The sequence below is a fragment of the Phytophthora parasitica genome (genome assembly GCF_000247585.1).
Source record: "Phytophthora parasitica INRA-310 unplaced genomic scaffold supercont2.7, whole genome shotgun sequence".
Lineage (NCBI taxonomy): Eukaryota > Oomycota > Peronosporomycetes > Peronosporales > Peronosporaceae > Phytophthora > Phytophthora nicotianae.
The window spans coordinates 1,559,306-1,574,598 of NW_008648993.1; the positions used below are offsets into that span (position 1 = coordinate 1,559,306).

The 15,293-nt window shown below is 48.1% G+C and overlaps 5 protein-coding genes across 6 annotated transcripts; 2 read left to right on the plus strand and 3 right to left on the minus strand.

Annotated features, from left to right (window-relative positions):
* The first annotated feature begins 38 nt into the window (after positions 1 to 38).
* PPTG_05528 lies at positions 39 to 1,121 on the plus strand. 2 transcript variants are annotated; one of them, XM_008899106.1, is made up of 4 exons: positions 39 to 219; positions 281 to 336; positions 407 to 744; positions 818 to 1,121. In XM_008899106.1, exons 1-4 carry the CDS (start codon positions 117 to 119, stop codon positions 996 to 998), a joined length of 678 nt encoding a protein of 225 aa, XP_008897354.1. In that variant the 5' UTR covers positions 39 to 116; the 3' UTR covers positions 999 to 1,121. The 2 variants fall into 2 exon arrangements, with proteins under 2 accessions (XP_008897354.1, XP_008897355.1); XM_008899107.1 differs by having other exon boundaries at positions 407 to 1,121.
* Positions 1,122 to 4,702: 3,581 nt separating this feature from the next.
* On the plus strand, positions 4,703 to 7,262 carry PPTG_05529 (hypothetical protein). The gene is made up of 2 exons (XM_008899108.1): positions 4,703 to 6,021; positions 6,085 to 7,262. The coding sequence occupies exons 1-2, from the start codon at positions 4,779 to 4,781 to the stop codon at positions 6,960 to 6,962; spliced, it is 2,121 nt and encodes a 706-aa protein (XP_008897356.1). The 5' UTR covers positions 4,703 to 4,778; the 3' UTR covers positions 6,963 to 7,262.
* Positions 7,263 to 7,900: 638 nt separating this feature from the next.
* On the minus strand, positions 7,901 to 10,522 carry PPTG_05530 (hypothetical protein). Its single transcript, XM_008899109.1, has one exon. The coding sequence runs from the start codon at positions 10,341 to 10,343 to the stop codon at positions 7,917 to 7,919; it is 2,427 nt and encodes an 808-aa protein (XP_008897357.1). The 5' UTR covers positions 10,344 to 10,522; the 3' UTR covers positions 7,901 to 7,916.
* A 139-nt stretch (positions 10,523 to 10,661) lies between these two features.
* PPTG_05531 (hypothetical protein) lies at positions 10,662 to 11,179 on the minus strand. Its single transcript, XM_008899110.1, has one exon. The coding sequence runs from the start codon at positions 11,148 to 11,150 to the stop codon at positions 10,686 to 10,688; it is 465 nt and encodes a 154-aa protein (XP_008897358.1). The 5' UTR covers positions 11,151 to 11,179; the 3' UTR covers positions 10,662 to 10,685.
* Positions 11,180 to 11,881: 702 nt separating this feature from the next.
* On the minus strand, positions 11,882 to 13,615 carry PPTG_05532 (hypothetical protein). The gene has a single exon (XM_008899111.1). The coding sequence runs from the start codon at positions 13,551 to 13,553 to the stop codon at positions 12,576 to 12,578; it is 978 nt and encodes a 325-aa protein (XP_008897359.1). The 5' UTR covers positions 13,554 to 13,615; the 3' UTR covers positions 11,882 to 12,575.
* Between the last annotated feature and the right edge of the window lie 1,678 nt (positions 13,616 to 15,293).

The window sequence follows — 15,293 nt, forward strand, 5'->3', positions numbered from 1 at the left end:
GTCCTACACAACGTTTCTGAGAAATAATGTTGTTTGAAGGTCGCTGCAGCCGCTCGAATGTGACGTGGAGTTCTGTGTTACTAGTCGTCAGTTAGACGGTGGAGCAGTTAGCGACGATGGCCGAGGTGGACTACTACGAGACGCTGGGTATCCAGAAGACTGCCACGGAGGAAGAGATCAAGCGCGCCTACCGCAAGATGGCCATCCGCTACCACCCAGGTGCGTCGTTCTCCTCACTGCTCCCTTTTTTAACGATTCATAACGCTTATTGCTTTTGCAGACAAGAATCTGGACAATAAAGAGGAGGCTGAGATCAAATTTAAGGAGATCGGAGAGGTAAAGTAGATATTTGACAAGTACTGGCGGTAGATTACCATTTGCTGACGATGTTATCGTTGCTCTTAAGGCGTATTCGGTGCTCTCTGATGCAGATAAGCGACGTCAGTACGACCGCTTCGGGAAGGCTGGCGTGGGTGGCGCTGCAGGAGGCGGTGGCCCCGGCATGCACCCGTTCCAGGGCCAAGATGCCGAGGAGATCTTCCGTACGTTCTTTGGTGGCCAGGATCCGTTCTCCATGTTCTTCCAGGAAGGGATGCGTGGTGGTGGCATGCACAACTTCGGGGGATCTCGCGTGCACGTATCGCAGTTTGGACCCGGATTTACGTTCACGTCGTTCGGTGGAGCTCCGGGGATGGGAATGGGGATGCCAGGCATGCGTATGCACCGTGTGAATCAGCGACAACGGTGAGATACCAATGGGCTTTGGGACTGGGGACAAAAAAATTGTGCTGATAGATGTGTATGTTGCTGTTGACAGTGCTCCAAACGGACAGAACGTTGCTGGGGACAACCGGCCGCAGCCAAATGGACGTCTATCGCAGTACCGGATTGGTGGTGGTAACTTATTGCTGATTTTCTTCCTGCTCTGGATCATGGGCGTACCGTTCAGCTATCTGTGGATAGCACTCATGTTGTTCAGCTACCTTGGACTAGTCTAAGCAGGAATCAAGTGACGCTGCTCACACAGTTCGAGTACTGCCGCCGACCAGCTAGTAGTGGAATCAAGCGAACCCGTATATATAATTGAATAGATTTTGCCTCAACATGCCTTTGCCATTCAGTTCGAACCGGATTATCTGTGAAACAATCCAATCTCCGCTAACACCATTGTTCAATGGTATTAACGGAGATTCAGACATCTGGAGCCGCTAATACCGGGAGGAGAACGATCACTTGATACGAGCTGCGAATATGGTTGCTTGATGCAGCCCATTGAAAAATGATTGCGGAATTGCAATTACATTAATTAAAATTTTAATGTATATGACTAATTTGTCAAAATTCAACAAATTATTGGACCAATCATTGAAAAACAATGTTACTCCAGAAGGATAACCTGGTCCAATCAGTCTCGGTTCCGAGCGGTCCTCTTCAGCGATTCAAGCAACTCTCATCATGTATGTATTCTGGGTGGCTGAAAGAGATTTACATTGCATTAGCTTAAGCAAGACCTAGAACAAATAGAAGAGCACTACTCACTTTCCAATATCATACAATGATCGTAAGCTAAGATCTCTGCGCAATTTTCTACGAGCCTCTAGGCGAAGACCTTCATCGATGCAAATGTGCTGTGCTGACCGCAAGCAGCTTCCTGGAATGGGCTATTCGAACCTCGTCTCGCACTTGGGGAGCCGCCACGAGGACTTCAGGGCTCAGTATGACGCCCACCACCACGGCCCTGAGCGTCCTTTCCAAGGTTACGGCTTCGTTTCCGAGGAAACATCCCACTGCTACCAGTGGTTACGGTGGGCTGTTGAGAGGAGCATCCCTCTTAGCGAGGTAGACGACGAGCGAACCCGGGCGATGGATAAGTAGTGTCCTACTAATTCCGTGGCGGCCAAGCAAGACATGATTACGGCGTGTACTATCATCGCTGAGGAGATGGAAGACAAGATCAGAGTCATGTACGACGGTTGGCCGCATGGGCAGGCTATCCGGAAGATCGACGTCGGAATCAAGGTTGGTCGAGGGTGTGAAAGCATGGGGAGATGGATAACCGCTGGGTAGCCTCATACAATCCATATCGGTGTCAGAAGTACAACTGCCATGTCAATGTTGAGATATGCTCGACGATGAATGCTACCAAGGACATATACAAGTATATCTACATATATGTATATGTACTTGATAGCGTTGATGTTGATAAAGCTCAGGAGAAAACCTGAGCGGGAGATACATATGCCCCCCCCCCCCCCCGATGAATTCTGGGGTATCTTTACGTTTTCGCTACACACTCGGCGTATCAACTTCCAGTTCACCTTCCTAAGATAAACTACATCAGGCTCAACACCAACCGAATGACATTCCAGATCTGCGTCACAAGGAACAGACAAGGTTCTTTGAAATGTGTGTAGCAGATAAAATGCGAGAGGACTTCTATATTATGATTTCCAGAAGCGTTACGCGTGGAAGGATAACCACTGGCAACCGCGGGCAACATCAAAGGGTGATAAGGCATTTCGAAGAAGAATGAAGGACCCAGAGCGATCCTATCCCCGTTTACTATTGTGCAATGACCCTATGTCGCATGATACTCAATGTGAGTTGAATAAACCAGCAACAATCGGATTCTTTTTATCGCACGCGTCATGCCCTGGATAATGCTTACAGAGCAACAATAATCCGTTAAAGGTTACCACGGCCTTCACAACTGTCAAAATTCAGAGATCATGCTCGTCACAAAACCATTTCCAACCGACGGGGTTATCATATGGCCAAGTTGGCTGAGCTTTGGAATCAGACCTCTCCTCGAAACGAGAACCCAAGGACCGTTTACGACAAGGTTGGCGAGGCTGTAGCAGACACGTCATCTACAGAGAAGCTGTTCTCCTTGGATGGTCCAAGTGGAACAGAGAAGTCGTTTCTACTCCAAAGTCTACTTTGCTACCGTGCATTCATCAGGAAAAAAATTCGTTAGCAGTACTATTCCCTGGGGTTGCTCTGATGCTGCTAATTGGTCGTAGAACCACCCACTATATTTTCCATCTTGGGCCAGATTTTAATGCGTCATCAACACCCAATAATCCAGCTAATTCGGCGCGTGTTGAGCAGCTTCGAAACCGGACTTACTGTATGGGACGAAGCAGCACTGATGGTCAAGTACGGATTTCAATTTACTTTTAAGACCTGGTGAAGAATGACAAGCTGTTTTGTTGGAAGTGGTCTTGCTTGCCAGTAATCCTTACCAGTTATTCCACACGGCTCGCAAGAGAGAGATTGAGAGAGAGAGAGAGAGAGAGAGAGAGAGAGAGAGAGAGAGAGCCATTGACAACAGTGCTAAGCTTTCTTCGCTCTGGAGCAGATCCCAGGTTCCATCGTACCAATATGAGAGCACAAAATATGGCGAGTGCGACAACAGCTGCAGAAGTACAAGCATTTGCTGTTTTTTTTTTTACTTCGCGTCGGAGGTGGTTCCAACGAAGGATGTTCCGAGAGCGCTGATGCCTACGCTAGAGCTCAACAGAACGTGATGTTAACAGCCACAAACACGGTGGCACTACAAGATCAAGCCCAAATTAACCATGTTTATGGGGACGACGGTATCATCAAGATTTCTTTTCCAACTGATCCATTCTCATGCCACTCTATGAAGATGTTTATAAGCTTAATAACGCTGTCTTTGCGGCGCTACCTGGAGAATTTCAAGAGTACGAATTAATCGACACTATCGAGGGTCACGAAAACCGAGAGCTCCCCGTTCCCCGTAGAAATTCTCAACAAACTAACTATTTCGGGAATGTCACCACATAAGCTTCGTCTAAAAAGTCGGCGTCCAAGGCATATTGCTAAGGAACGTCAGCAGCGAGAATGGGCTTTGTAACGACACTCGACTCCAACCCCTTCACATGCAGTGGTATTGCATTGAAGCTATAGTTCTGACAGGTTTTCTCACGGGCACAGCGGTCGTAATTCCAAGATTCGAGGTGGTTTCCCATGGATCCGGACTGTCGTTTGAACTTCGTCGTCGCCAATTTCCGGTGCAGTTAGCCTTTGCAATGACTATCGTTTGGACAAGGGCTGACGCTTCGAGAACAAGGACTGTATTTCCTCAGCCATTTTTTCTCTTGGACAACTATACGTTGCTCTGTCCAAGGCGACTTCTAGGCTTTATATCAAAATCGCGCTAGATTAGGACACCACCCGGCTTGCTAAATGTTGTCTACTGTTCTAAAGTGCCTAGGCAGATTTGTTATAACTATTTTTGAAATATTTTATGTATTGAATGTATTTTACATTTCACTTCTACTCTAATTTACGCAGGGTGCGCTTGCGACAAATTTTAGAGTTTTTGATTTTTGCTCTAACATTTTTTTCTTAAATATTGTTCGGCGCATTGCTTGTTTTCGGGGGGCTGCACAATGTATTTTTCCGATTGCTATTGGCCAATAGCCAAAAATGGAACAGATAGAAGCCATTTTTCACGAATGACTTGAAAAGAAACATTTTTATTACTGGCAGTACCTCGAAAACTACGTGTTTCATGACTCTACAGACCACCACACTACATGTGTTCTTAGAACATTATCATCATATTTGCGCACAACGTTGCTCAACAATTTTCAAAATAGTGGGAGTTGCAAAGCAGGATAGACCTGACGAAAAGGGTCGATTTCTTGCTTGGTCGTACGAGAAAAAACATGTTAAAAAAATAAAAACTTCTCGCGAACTGCCCTTTTTCTTAACTACAAAGACAAGCAAATACTGTGAAAGGTGTAACTATGCCGGACGGGTCGCTGGAACGTCGGGCGTTCCTCTCTCCTGCGTCTCCACTCTCAGAGGACACACGCCCCGCCGCGGACGTCCAGACACGCCCCCGCAAGTCTTCTAACGTATCCCGCAGGTCACCTCTTCATTTGCTCGCAGCTGTCCTCGTCATCTTGGGCCTCGCACTCGTTCTCTCGCTGCTTTACGCGACCGGCAGCTCTTCCAAGTCGCTACGTGATGACCAGAAAGACTTGGAGATCCGAGATGCATACAATATTCCACGTCGCCTGGCTCGGTTCGACGTAAACCAGACGATTTTGAACAATTTAGACACCGTGAGCGTCTCCTTCGAGTACAAACCGCCGCAGCCCGAGTTTTACGGTCGCGACAGAATCGCTGCCTACTGCGTGAGCTCGACCGATGAAGAGACTAATCGCACACTTGATGTGCACGAGTTTATGAGCACAGTACCTACCAATGGCGAAGGGTCCGGAGTGATGGAGATCGGGCCTTTAGTGAATATGAGATGCTCGTGGCAACTGCGGTTCATCACGAACGATGATCAGGTGCTGGGGGAGAGTCAATTGCTAAGGTTTAAACACGGATCGACGCAGCCGTTGCAGGTGCATTTGGCCTTAACGCAGAATGCGGACGAGATGAGGGTCAAATGGGTCAGTGACAATGTCTCCAACCCCGTGGTGACGTTCGGAGAGCATAAGAGCAAGTTGGACCGGGTTGTACGGGCCACACAGAGCAGCTATAAGGCCGAGGATATGTGCAATGCACTGGCAACAGTGAAGTTCCCAAGACATTTCAGGGACCCTGGACAGATTTTTGATGCTGTTATGACGAAACTGGAAGCCGGGAAAAGATACTTTTATCAGGTTGGAGATGAGAACGGGGAGCTAAGTGATATTCTCGAGTTCCAGATGCCGCCACCTTCGGGGAGTAATAATATTCAGACAGACGAACAGGGATCAAGTATGAGTTTCTTTGTATATGGCGACTTGAACTCTCCTGTTGGGGCGACGCGTAACTTTGCAGAAGATAACGGCAAGTGCGGCACTACGATGCAACTGATTCGCGAGGACATGGAGCGAGCTGCTGCAGATCCAAGTAAACACAGATATGTCGCTGTCATGCATGTTGGAGACTTGGCCTATGCGATGGGGGCTACCTATATCTGGGACCAATTCGGCCATCTCATTGAGTATGTGGCTGCACGGCTACCCTACATGATCAGCATTGGCAACCACGGTAAGTTGCTAAAGTTATGTTTTTTTTAAAAGAAATTTGTGCTCATCTTAGTTTCTTTCGTAGACTATGGATACCTGGAAGGAGTAAAGAAAGATCACATCAAGTGGCCTTCACATCCGACGTTTGAAAAGGAGGGAACTCATGGCTACGACTCGTATGGTGAATGTGGTGTACCTTCTGCTACACGTTTTCACATGCCAGATAACGGTAATGGTGTCTACTGGTACAGTTTCGACACGGGGCTTGCACACCACGCGGTGGTGAGCAGTGAGCACGAGTTTGCACGGGGTTCTCCACTTTACAATTGGCTGGTGAATGATCTCAAGTCGGTCGATCGCTCGAAGACGCCGTGGGTCTTCCTATATATCCACCGACCTCTGTACTGTTCCGTCGCCTACTCTGGTGACTACTACCGGTCTTTGTTATTCCGTGATGAACTCGAGCAGGAGCTGGCTGACTACCACGTCGATATAGTGTTCGCGGGTCATTATCACTCGTATGAACGAACGTGTCCCGTGTTTGGAGATCGCTGTATTGAGTCACCAAGTGGCAAGGCGATGGCTCCAGTGCATCTCATGGTTGGCTCGGGTGGATACCAAGTGGACGATGCCGGTTTTTACCGGTCACGATGGCGCGAGCAGGGCTTCCTGGATCATGGCTACGGCCGTGTGCACATTTACAACTCGACACATCTGCACTTTGAGTTCGTGTCTAATGCAGAGCGTCGCGTTAAGGACGAGGCGTGGATTGTGTCGACACACGACTGGCCTAGTAAGCGCGAGCGGTATCCTCCTGGATATTTCCCACCACAGGAGATTGCAGGCTTTGGAGCTGCTGTGATGTTGGCCTCGCTAGCGACTTATGCTGTGCTAGTCCCTGCAATACGCAGAGCTCGAAACACCAAGTATACGCCTGTACAACCGATTCAATTTTCCAAATAGAGCAGAAAGGTTTGTATGAATTTCATCAACTCGTTATGATTCGGCATTTGTCCAACAGTATCTTAAGCAAAACGTGCAAGCCGAATCTACCGTCGTTAAAATGGCAACAGCTGCGGTCGCTATGGTTGTGTGCTCGCCGACTATGACCGTGAACTACGATACAGGTGCCAAAATTTGATACTGGTGCCCAAATTTGCGTGTCGGAGTGTGCACTGCATGTTTCAGCTAACCCGAAAACAATTTTCTCGAGTAAACTTCGCTGAGTTGAACTTTTCAGAACTATCGGACTTTCATCCATGCCCCGACGTGTATCTTTCATTCCATTCACCATTCTACCTGGTAACAAGTAGCTCATCCATGAGTAACAACAACAACAAGTGCATGTGGTGGGCAGTATTCCCAGGCACAAAAATAATCAACAGCGCCAAGCAATGTGAATCACGCCAAAGTTGCTAGGTGGAAAAAAGTTTTGGCTCGGGCTAAGTGCAAATGCTACTGCTGCGACCACTCCCTCACACGTGACAAAGTCATGTACGTCGACCTTATGATTTCCCCCCATGATGAGATTTACGTTTGCTCGCTTTGCGTGGATATCATGTATCCGTCCGATCAAGCCAGAGTCATGTTTCTCCACGAAGTTCAAGAATTCCTGCTACTGCGGCAGATATCCGTTCCATATCCGAGGTTATAGGAGTATCGAAGTAACCTTTCCAAGGAGCTACAAGTGTACCTTTCTTAACCGACTAGAGTGTATCAGTGGATCGACAGAGGACACACACTCTCTGAGTCGTACCTGAACGAAGTCTTCCGAAGATCTCGAGAAAAAAAAAAACATGATCAATGGTACTCTCTCCAATCAATCTCGACTCAGCAATTGAAGAAACAATTTGGAATCAAACACAAAAAAGTAAGACACACACACATACAACTATTGTGCTCTTATTACTGGACTCTTTATAGCTCGAATTCTTCTTCATGAACATCAAAGTCGTGCGTGCTTAAGTCCGCAATCGCATCATCGGTTGCAGTCTTTAGCGCCTCTGGCCCTGAAATGAACACTCCGATCGGTGTTCCGCTTGTACTGTTGTGCTTCTCATGTACTTCTCGCAAAATTTGCACCATATCTGGTCGAGTCCCACAAGCAACCCCATACTCCTCCACCAAATCTCCCAATTTCCTAAGAGTTAAGCCATCACCAATGTGTTGGTTAGTTTCAGTTGGTGAGGTTGGTCGAATGCTTGAGTAGCTGCAACGTGCGACTTTGTGGTCCAATGGCGACTGCTTTACATTGTTGCTCTGTGGAGAATGTCGCCACCGGTTAATCATTAACAAGGCATACGCCACGACCGGGACGAGGAATACAACTCCGATTTCCACAAAATTCTGCAGTGGCCAATACTGCGTCTTGTTGCCGTGATCCATCAGCACTCCGTTGTCGAATTCGAGCCACAATATCAGCACAGTGACCGGTACAAACATTGCCGTGTAGAGAACGATTTTAGCGCCTTTGGAACGAAGTGGCTCGATAAACGGAGCCGGAGCACCACGCAGGCTGCTAAATCGTCGTGATTGTACGTTAGTGCTTTGAATGATACTGGTCTTGCCTCGCAATCTGTCGTGGTCAATCGGTGTGTCCAACATGGTCTTACTTGGTGTACGAGTCACGTTGAATCGAAGGGTGAAGCGCTCACCACGTGGGTCAAAGTGCTTGATCTTGGATAAAATCGGAGATACTTCTTCAATCAGCGCAAGTTCACGAACAGCCAAGACCAGGAAGACATGTTGCTTTGGCAGTGACGGATCGTGCGTCTCCAGTCGAGCTACCATATCCTCCAGTATGGCGAACAATGGTGTAGCACCGATGCCACCTCCAATGAGACACACTGTGGAATACTCGTCGTATCCAGCCAACGAAGCGCCATAGTAGCCGTCCATATACACAACTGGAAGTTGGTCTTTATCCCGACATTCTTGTGCATGTTGTACTAGATCATGTGTCCAGTCTCCCAGGGACTTAGCGAGAATAGTCAGAGACGTCGGACTTGTGCGTGGCGAAGAGCTGATCGTAAATGCGTGCCATTGAAGCTTAGAAATAGCAGGCACGTTCAGGTACACGAACTGTCCAATGTCAAAGCCACCATCAACCGAACGAGCGAGCACAATTTTGACCAGACCTTCGGGTAGTCGAGTAAACTCGAGCACTTGAACCGGGAACAGCGAGTTCCAACGCGAAATAGCTCGACTCGATAAGTACAGAACGAGTGTGGGTAGTAGCCACCAAACGATCACGTTGAAATGTAGTACAGCGAAAATCACGGCGGGGATGTACAGGTGATGCACGTAGTAGAAAACCTCGAAGAGATTACGACGGACCCACGGATGCGAAGTGTAGGTAATGAAGAGCATGAAGAAGAGCGAGATCTCCCCAAACACGTTAAACCACTTGGGATATCCAATGTGCCAGTAGTCGAGTTGGCAGTCGAAACATGGTAATGCTTGCTTAGCTAACACGCCTTGACGGGCCCACAACCAGTAGAACGGTATTGCATGTAGAATCGCAGTATAGATGGACAACATCCCAAGCCACCGATGATATTTCACTCCATTCGCGTACGAAATGTTGAAAAACTCCATCCAAGCGCAGTGTCGCGTACAGGGCAAGAAGAGGAATGCCATGTTGAAGACGGAACTGTAGCCGAACACAACGCCACTGAGTTCGAGCACTGTGTTAAAGTCGTACGGATCTCCCGGACGCGGTAATACTCGGCGTTGATTGATCCACCCATACACGAACAAGACGACGTTGCCGATGACCAAGAACGCGATGAATAGCAGTTCACCATAGCAATAGTCTTTCATCCATTGTAGCCCAGGGATCGACTTGACACGTGGAGGTTTCCGACGCAGCAAGGCCGAAACAGCGAGTACTCGACGTGCTGTGTGACGGTGGACGTTGTAGTCTCGAACAAACTCGAAGAAGATCAAACTCGCGAGAAGAGGAAGTACAGTGAACAGCACGAAGAATGTCGGAGCGAGCATTTCGTAGTGTCCGTAGGCTTTAAGTGACGAACCGGGAGGTGGAGGAGTCAGCGGAACGCTCCAGAACGGACCAATGGCGTTCATAAAGCTCAACTGAATCGACGGCGATAAGTACATGACCTGTCCCCAAATGTAGATAGCGATGGACACCACCAGCATCACGTGGGCCACAGTGTTCAAGATTCGAGATTTCGAGGAACTTTTCGGCTTGGATAATGTCTCCAATCCATGCGAACGTTTGGTTCCCATGTCGTTGACGTTCAATAATGGACGAAGGACTGCTGCTTCTCCATTATCTTGCTGGTCACCAAAAGGTGGTGCACGTTGTTCCGTCGGCGGCATGGACGGTGAGCTTCGAGATTAGCGGAGAAAGTCGAAATGGTCGATCCATCCCCACCACCGAATCTAGCATTGCGCTGCATACTTACGTCACATGAAGTGGTCAAGCCGTTGACTAAAGGGTCACCGTTGATCGGTGGATGGCATGATGCGTCGAGCGTCCAGGAATCGCTAGAGGCACGAGCTGGAAGTTATTGACTGGAGGTGCAGAGGACATCCAGCAGCATGCCTTAAGCCAATCAGAGCCTACAGCGCTAAACGAGTTCAATATGAAACATCTTCAGCTTTAGACGCTGGAAAACCTTGTGCATGAGATAAAAGGATAAAGCTTCACACAGGATACGTTTATTGCAGGTAGGCTTCGAGTTCTCGTCCACTATCGAGCCATTTTTGCACTCGAATTGGGTGATGGAGGTATTCTTGCAGCTCTTTGAAAAGCTGAGCTCGATACTGCTTCAGCCACGGATGCGGCACCGTTGTGCGTCTTAAATAGAGATATCTGTCCACGTCTTGCCGCTGCATCATGGCCTTGCCTTCGTACGGGTACCATGCATCGCGACAGCTTGAGCAGCAGACACTCTCCTCGTAAGTGCGATAGATGAGCATCTGACCGTTGAATAGCACGTCGTCGAGTGAGAGGAGGCGGCAGCACGGGAAGCACTCGGAGCCGGGAGACGTCATGGTTTCGAGAGTGCGTTCCCAGTCCTCGACTTTGACATGGTCGCAAGTGCTTTGGTGCTCAGTCAGCGCGTCGGGAGTGGGGAACCACACACCGCACAAGCATGTAGCGCCATACTTAAACTTGTCCATCGTAACTTGCTGCTTGATGAATACGGGGCCGAATCAGGAATGGTCGGTCAGAGCATCTTTCTCAGCTCGCACCTTTTCTACTGGTAACAGCATCGCACTTTATCCTTACTAATAAATGAAGTTACAGTGGTGGTGAGGTCGTTTTACTACGGATTAATTATCGAGATACTTAAGTAGTTTATTTGTTCATGAATGAGCTCCTTCCAGTGGTCCAATAGTACGATGGTGCTCAGCAGAGCCTGGCTTGGTCCTTCCAGCCGCGCAACAGATAACAAAAAAAAGGTTGAGTTACCTGGTATCTGATGGAAAGCTCTGTTGCGATGCACGAGGGCGATGTACTGCCGTCGAGAGGAGAGACGATTCGCCCAATACATCGCACCAGTACGCTGACACAGTCCCGATGAAGTGCATGGCACTGTGTGGTTTGGCCTCCAAGCTGCGTCGGTCGGGTTCTGTGTGTGGCGACTTAGTCAAGGAGTGTTGGTGAGACTTGACTTTGGCCTCGAACGACTTGCTGGGGGTTTCTTGGATGTGAGTCTTCACCGCCTTCATGAGTGAGAATGTTGTGAAGTGGGTTAATAACATGAGCTTTTCCACGCGGGGGAACGTGTGCATTAACGTTCATAATCAGTCATGGGCGTCAACACAACGTTTATTGGACCGATCCACGCGCTTTCGCGCACGAATCAACTTTTACATCTCCAAGTAAACACTACAAGCATTCGAACCAATTCATACGTGCCAAAACAAATACTATTATTACTGGGCAATTTATCCTACCTATTTCGCAACCAAGGTAATGTTCATATGCAATGAGGATGTTCAAAACTGAGTACGGACGTTTTTATCTGGTAGGAACGCACTTAATTATCCCACAGGCAAGCAAGAAAATAAACATTGTTATCGAGTTGTGTGCTGCTGTAGCGCGTATCACGAAGGAATATTACGGGTAGAGAAAACCTCACATGGGCTTACGGCATTTTCTACTGGAGTCACCCCACCAGGTTCGTCATGAAGCTTGGACCACTATGCGTGCACACCGTTGGCCTTCGCTTGCTTCAAACACGTGTCATTTCATTCAAACTCCATGTCGTCGGTCAGTAACGCTCCTGCTGCGGTGACGGATCATTATCTGACTACTTGCAGCGCATGTAGCTGAATTTCGTGATGCAGAGCCGTGAACTCGCTGGACGTGAATACAATTCCCTTCTGTAAATTACGTAGATTCAACAGATACTGCTCGTTTGAAAAAATAAAATGGTCGCCTTGTTGCGTCGGGATGTCACGGTTAATAAATTACCGCGTGTAACCTGGAACCCCCGCACATTCCAGAATTCTGGAGACAAAGCAGAAGAAATAAAAAGTCGCTTCCGGCAACTTGAAATCCCAGCACAACTTCGTGTCAAACCAGTAGAAAAGCAACTACTACAAGTCGAGAGGGCGACCCGTGACATTCAGTCCTAATTGCGCTGCTTCTCTGATCTCATCGACCAGCTCTTCAAGCTCGAATAACTTTTTCTCTCCATCCGTAAAGCGCACCAACCACTTAGGTGCACAACTCTCCTTAGTCTGCCACCCGATCACCTGACCAGTGGTCCACTCCGTCACGACGTCTGTACTCTTGTCCTTAATGTACTTCGTTTTCTTCGTGATACTCCAAAGTACTGGTCGACCAGGGAGCGCAGCAAACTCCTTCATCAACTGCTCCTTGTCAAATTGATCTCCCTCTTCACTATCAACTTCGACAGTGTCAATCTCTTCAGGCTGCTTACTACTGGTGTCGTCCTCGGCGGTGGCGATCTCTTCGGACTGCTTACTACTGGTATCGCCGTCAACAGTCGAAGTTTCCGTCTCGTACTCGGATTCGGAACTCTCGTCCCACCCTCCGCGTCGTTTTCGACCCCGACGAGGCAACGACGTGGTTGTAGCCCCTGGTATATTCCAGTTATGCTTTCTAAGGGTAAGGAGTCTGTTCTTCACCTGACCTTGATCAGGAATCTTCACCAGCATTGCTGGTTGGTCCGCATACTTGTTTTGCAGTGTAACGAGGCACTTCTTGGGGGTCATGCCTCTAGCGAGCAGGTCGTCCACTTCTCCCTTAACAGACAGGTCGATTCCTACCCGCTTTCGATTTGTGATTTGGTCTCCGTGCTCACCGGCAACTGCTAATTGAAAAGTGACAGGAATTTCCTCCTCGTCTTTTGAGCACTCGAGGATACGGGCCCGACGTTCACAGTCTTCGTGCGAGATGCAGCGGTACACTCTACCGTTGCCGAAAGCGCCATAGTTGTAGGCTGTCACGTACAGGAACGCGTCGAGCGCGTGCAGTGCCAATTTCGCCTCCTCCAACGTCGTGTGGGTAGACACGGGATCGTACGTGGAAGCAGAGCTGCCGCGGGCCATCGTGACGAATGATTTTTCTGTAAAGTAAATTGATACAATTATTGCAGTACATAACGATAATCCGTCCAAAAAAAAAAAATCACACTGAAAAACATCCAAATTATCAGTACTGGCTTCCAGCCATATTTTATTACTCAACGACAAGCGAACTTGTAGAACTTTCGATAAAAATGTCGCTTTGCCGTTGGATGGCATTCAGACGAAAAAAAACCCATTAAAATTTTAATGGGTTTTTTCCGTCTGAATGCCATCCGAGCCAATCAGCATGCAAAACGACGAGATCATAGAACTAAGTTATTAGGGTTGTGGGCGACTTGTTATGACTATGAAGGGGGGCCATGGTTGTGCTTTTGCCGCCAATTTTTTTTGATATTCTAATTGAAAGGGCAAAGAAAAATATTTACAATTGCAGAAAATACTTTCTTAAACAGAAAATCACAAAAACTGAAGTAAACTATTTTTAAAATAAAATGACTTACTTTTAAGTAAACGTAAGTTTCAAAATTTTTACGAAACCTTTATTCAGTTATAAAAAATCAACTCAATAAACGAAACTTATTGTCAGTTTCATTCGAATTTGTGTGAATAGCCTGAATCGAATCGTTTTGGCGAATCGATTTCGAATCGATTCGTGCTGTTTTTAGCCAGTCAGAAGTCTCCAACCGCGCGCCACTCCATATCGGCAAGCGACAGCGATGGCAAGCATACAGCAGGCGGTCAATGGGCGCCACGCATCCAGAAACACCATCATGCACGCCCTGTACGGCTACTTCTACCTGGGCTTGTCGAAACGCCGGCTGGCAACGATCTATCACAAGCACATCAACAACATCTCGAACTGGATCCAACGCTTCGAGGTTAACAACGACTACGCACGCCGCGCTACAAGGCGGACCGGCCAACTCTCAGCAGAACAGCGGGAGTGGCTGCTAGACTTCTACACGAAGCACCCGGTTGCGTTTCTCGATGAAGCAAAGGCTGCGTTTGAGCACCGGTTCGCACGCTTCATTTCGATCTCAACGGTGTGGAGGGCTTTACGGCAGCATGGGCTCATATGGAAGGTTCTCGAGCGACGTACGATGAACATCAAGATCAACGATATTGTGCGCTTCACGCTGGAGCTGAGCACGACTAAGTGGTGTAAAATGAACATTCAGTTCCTCGACGAAGTCAGCTTTGACAACAGGGGCATGCTGCGTTCGCGAGGTTACTGTTTGAAAGGAAAGAAGCTCGCGTTTCGTGGAGAGTTTAATAGGAAAGCTCGGGTTTCGTTGCTGTGTTTCATATCTGTGGATGGGCTCGTGGAAACAATTCACACGGATGGGACGTTTGACCGATCTAAGATCATTGAGTGCTGCCGTGCACATGCACATTCGGGGAAGACTGTGCACTAGTATCCAGGAAGCGGCTCCGTGTGTATTATGGATGGTGCCAAGATCCATTGTCACCCCGACATCGTCTACTATCTGCGGTCACTGGGGATCATTTCCATTTTTCTTCCGGCGTACTGTCCATTTTACAACCCGATCGAGTATCTGTTTGGCTTGATCAAGAAAGCATTCAAGCGGCAGTACGTCGAAGGGTCCAAGCAAAGTCAAGCTGTACTCATTGCAAATGTACTTAAGCAGTTCCAAGATTTCGACATGACCAATAGCTTTGAGCACTGTGGGTGGAGTGTGACCGGTGAGTTTGACCCGACCTCGGCCCTGGGCGTGAACACACCGCGAGCTGGGCAATTTG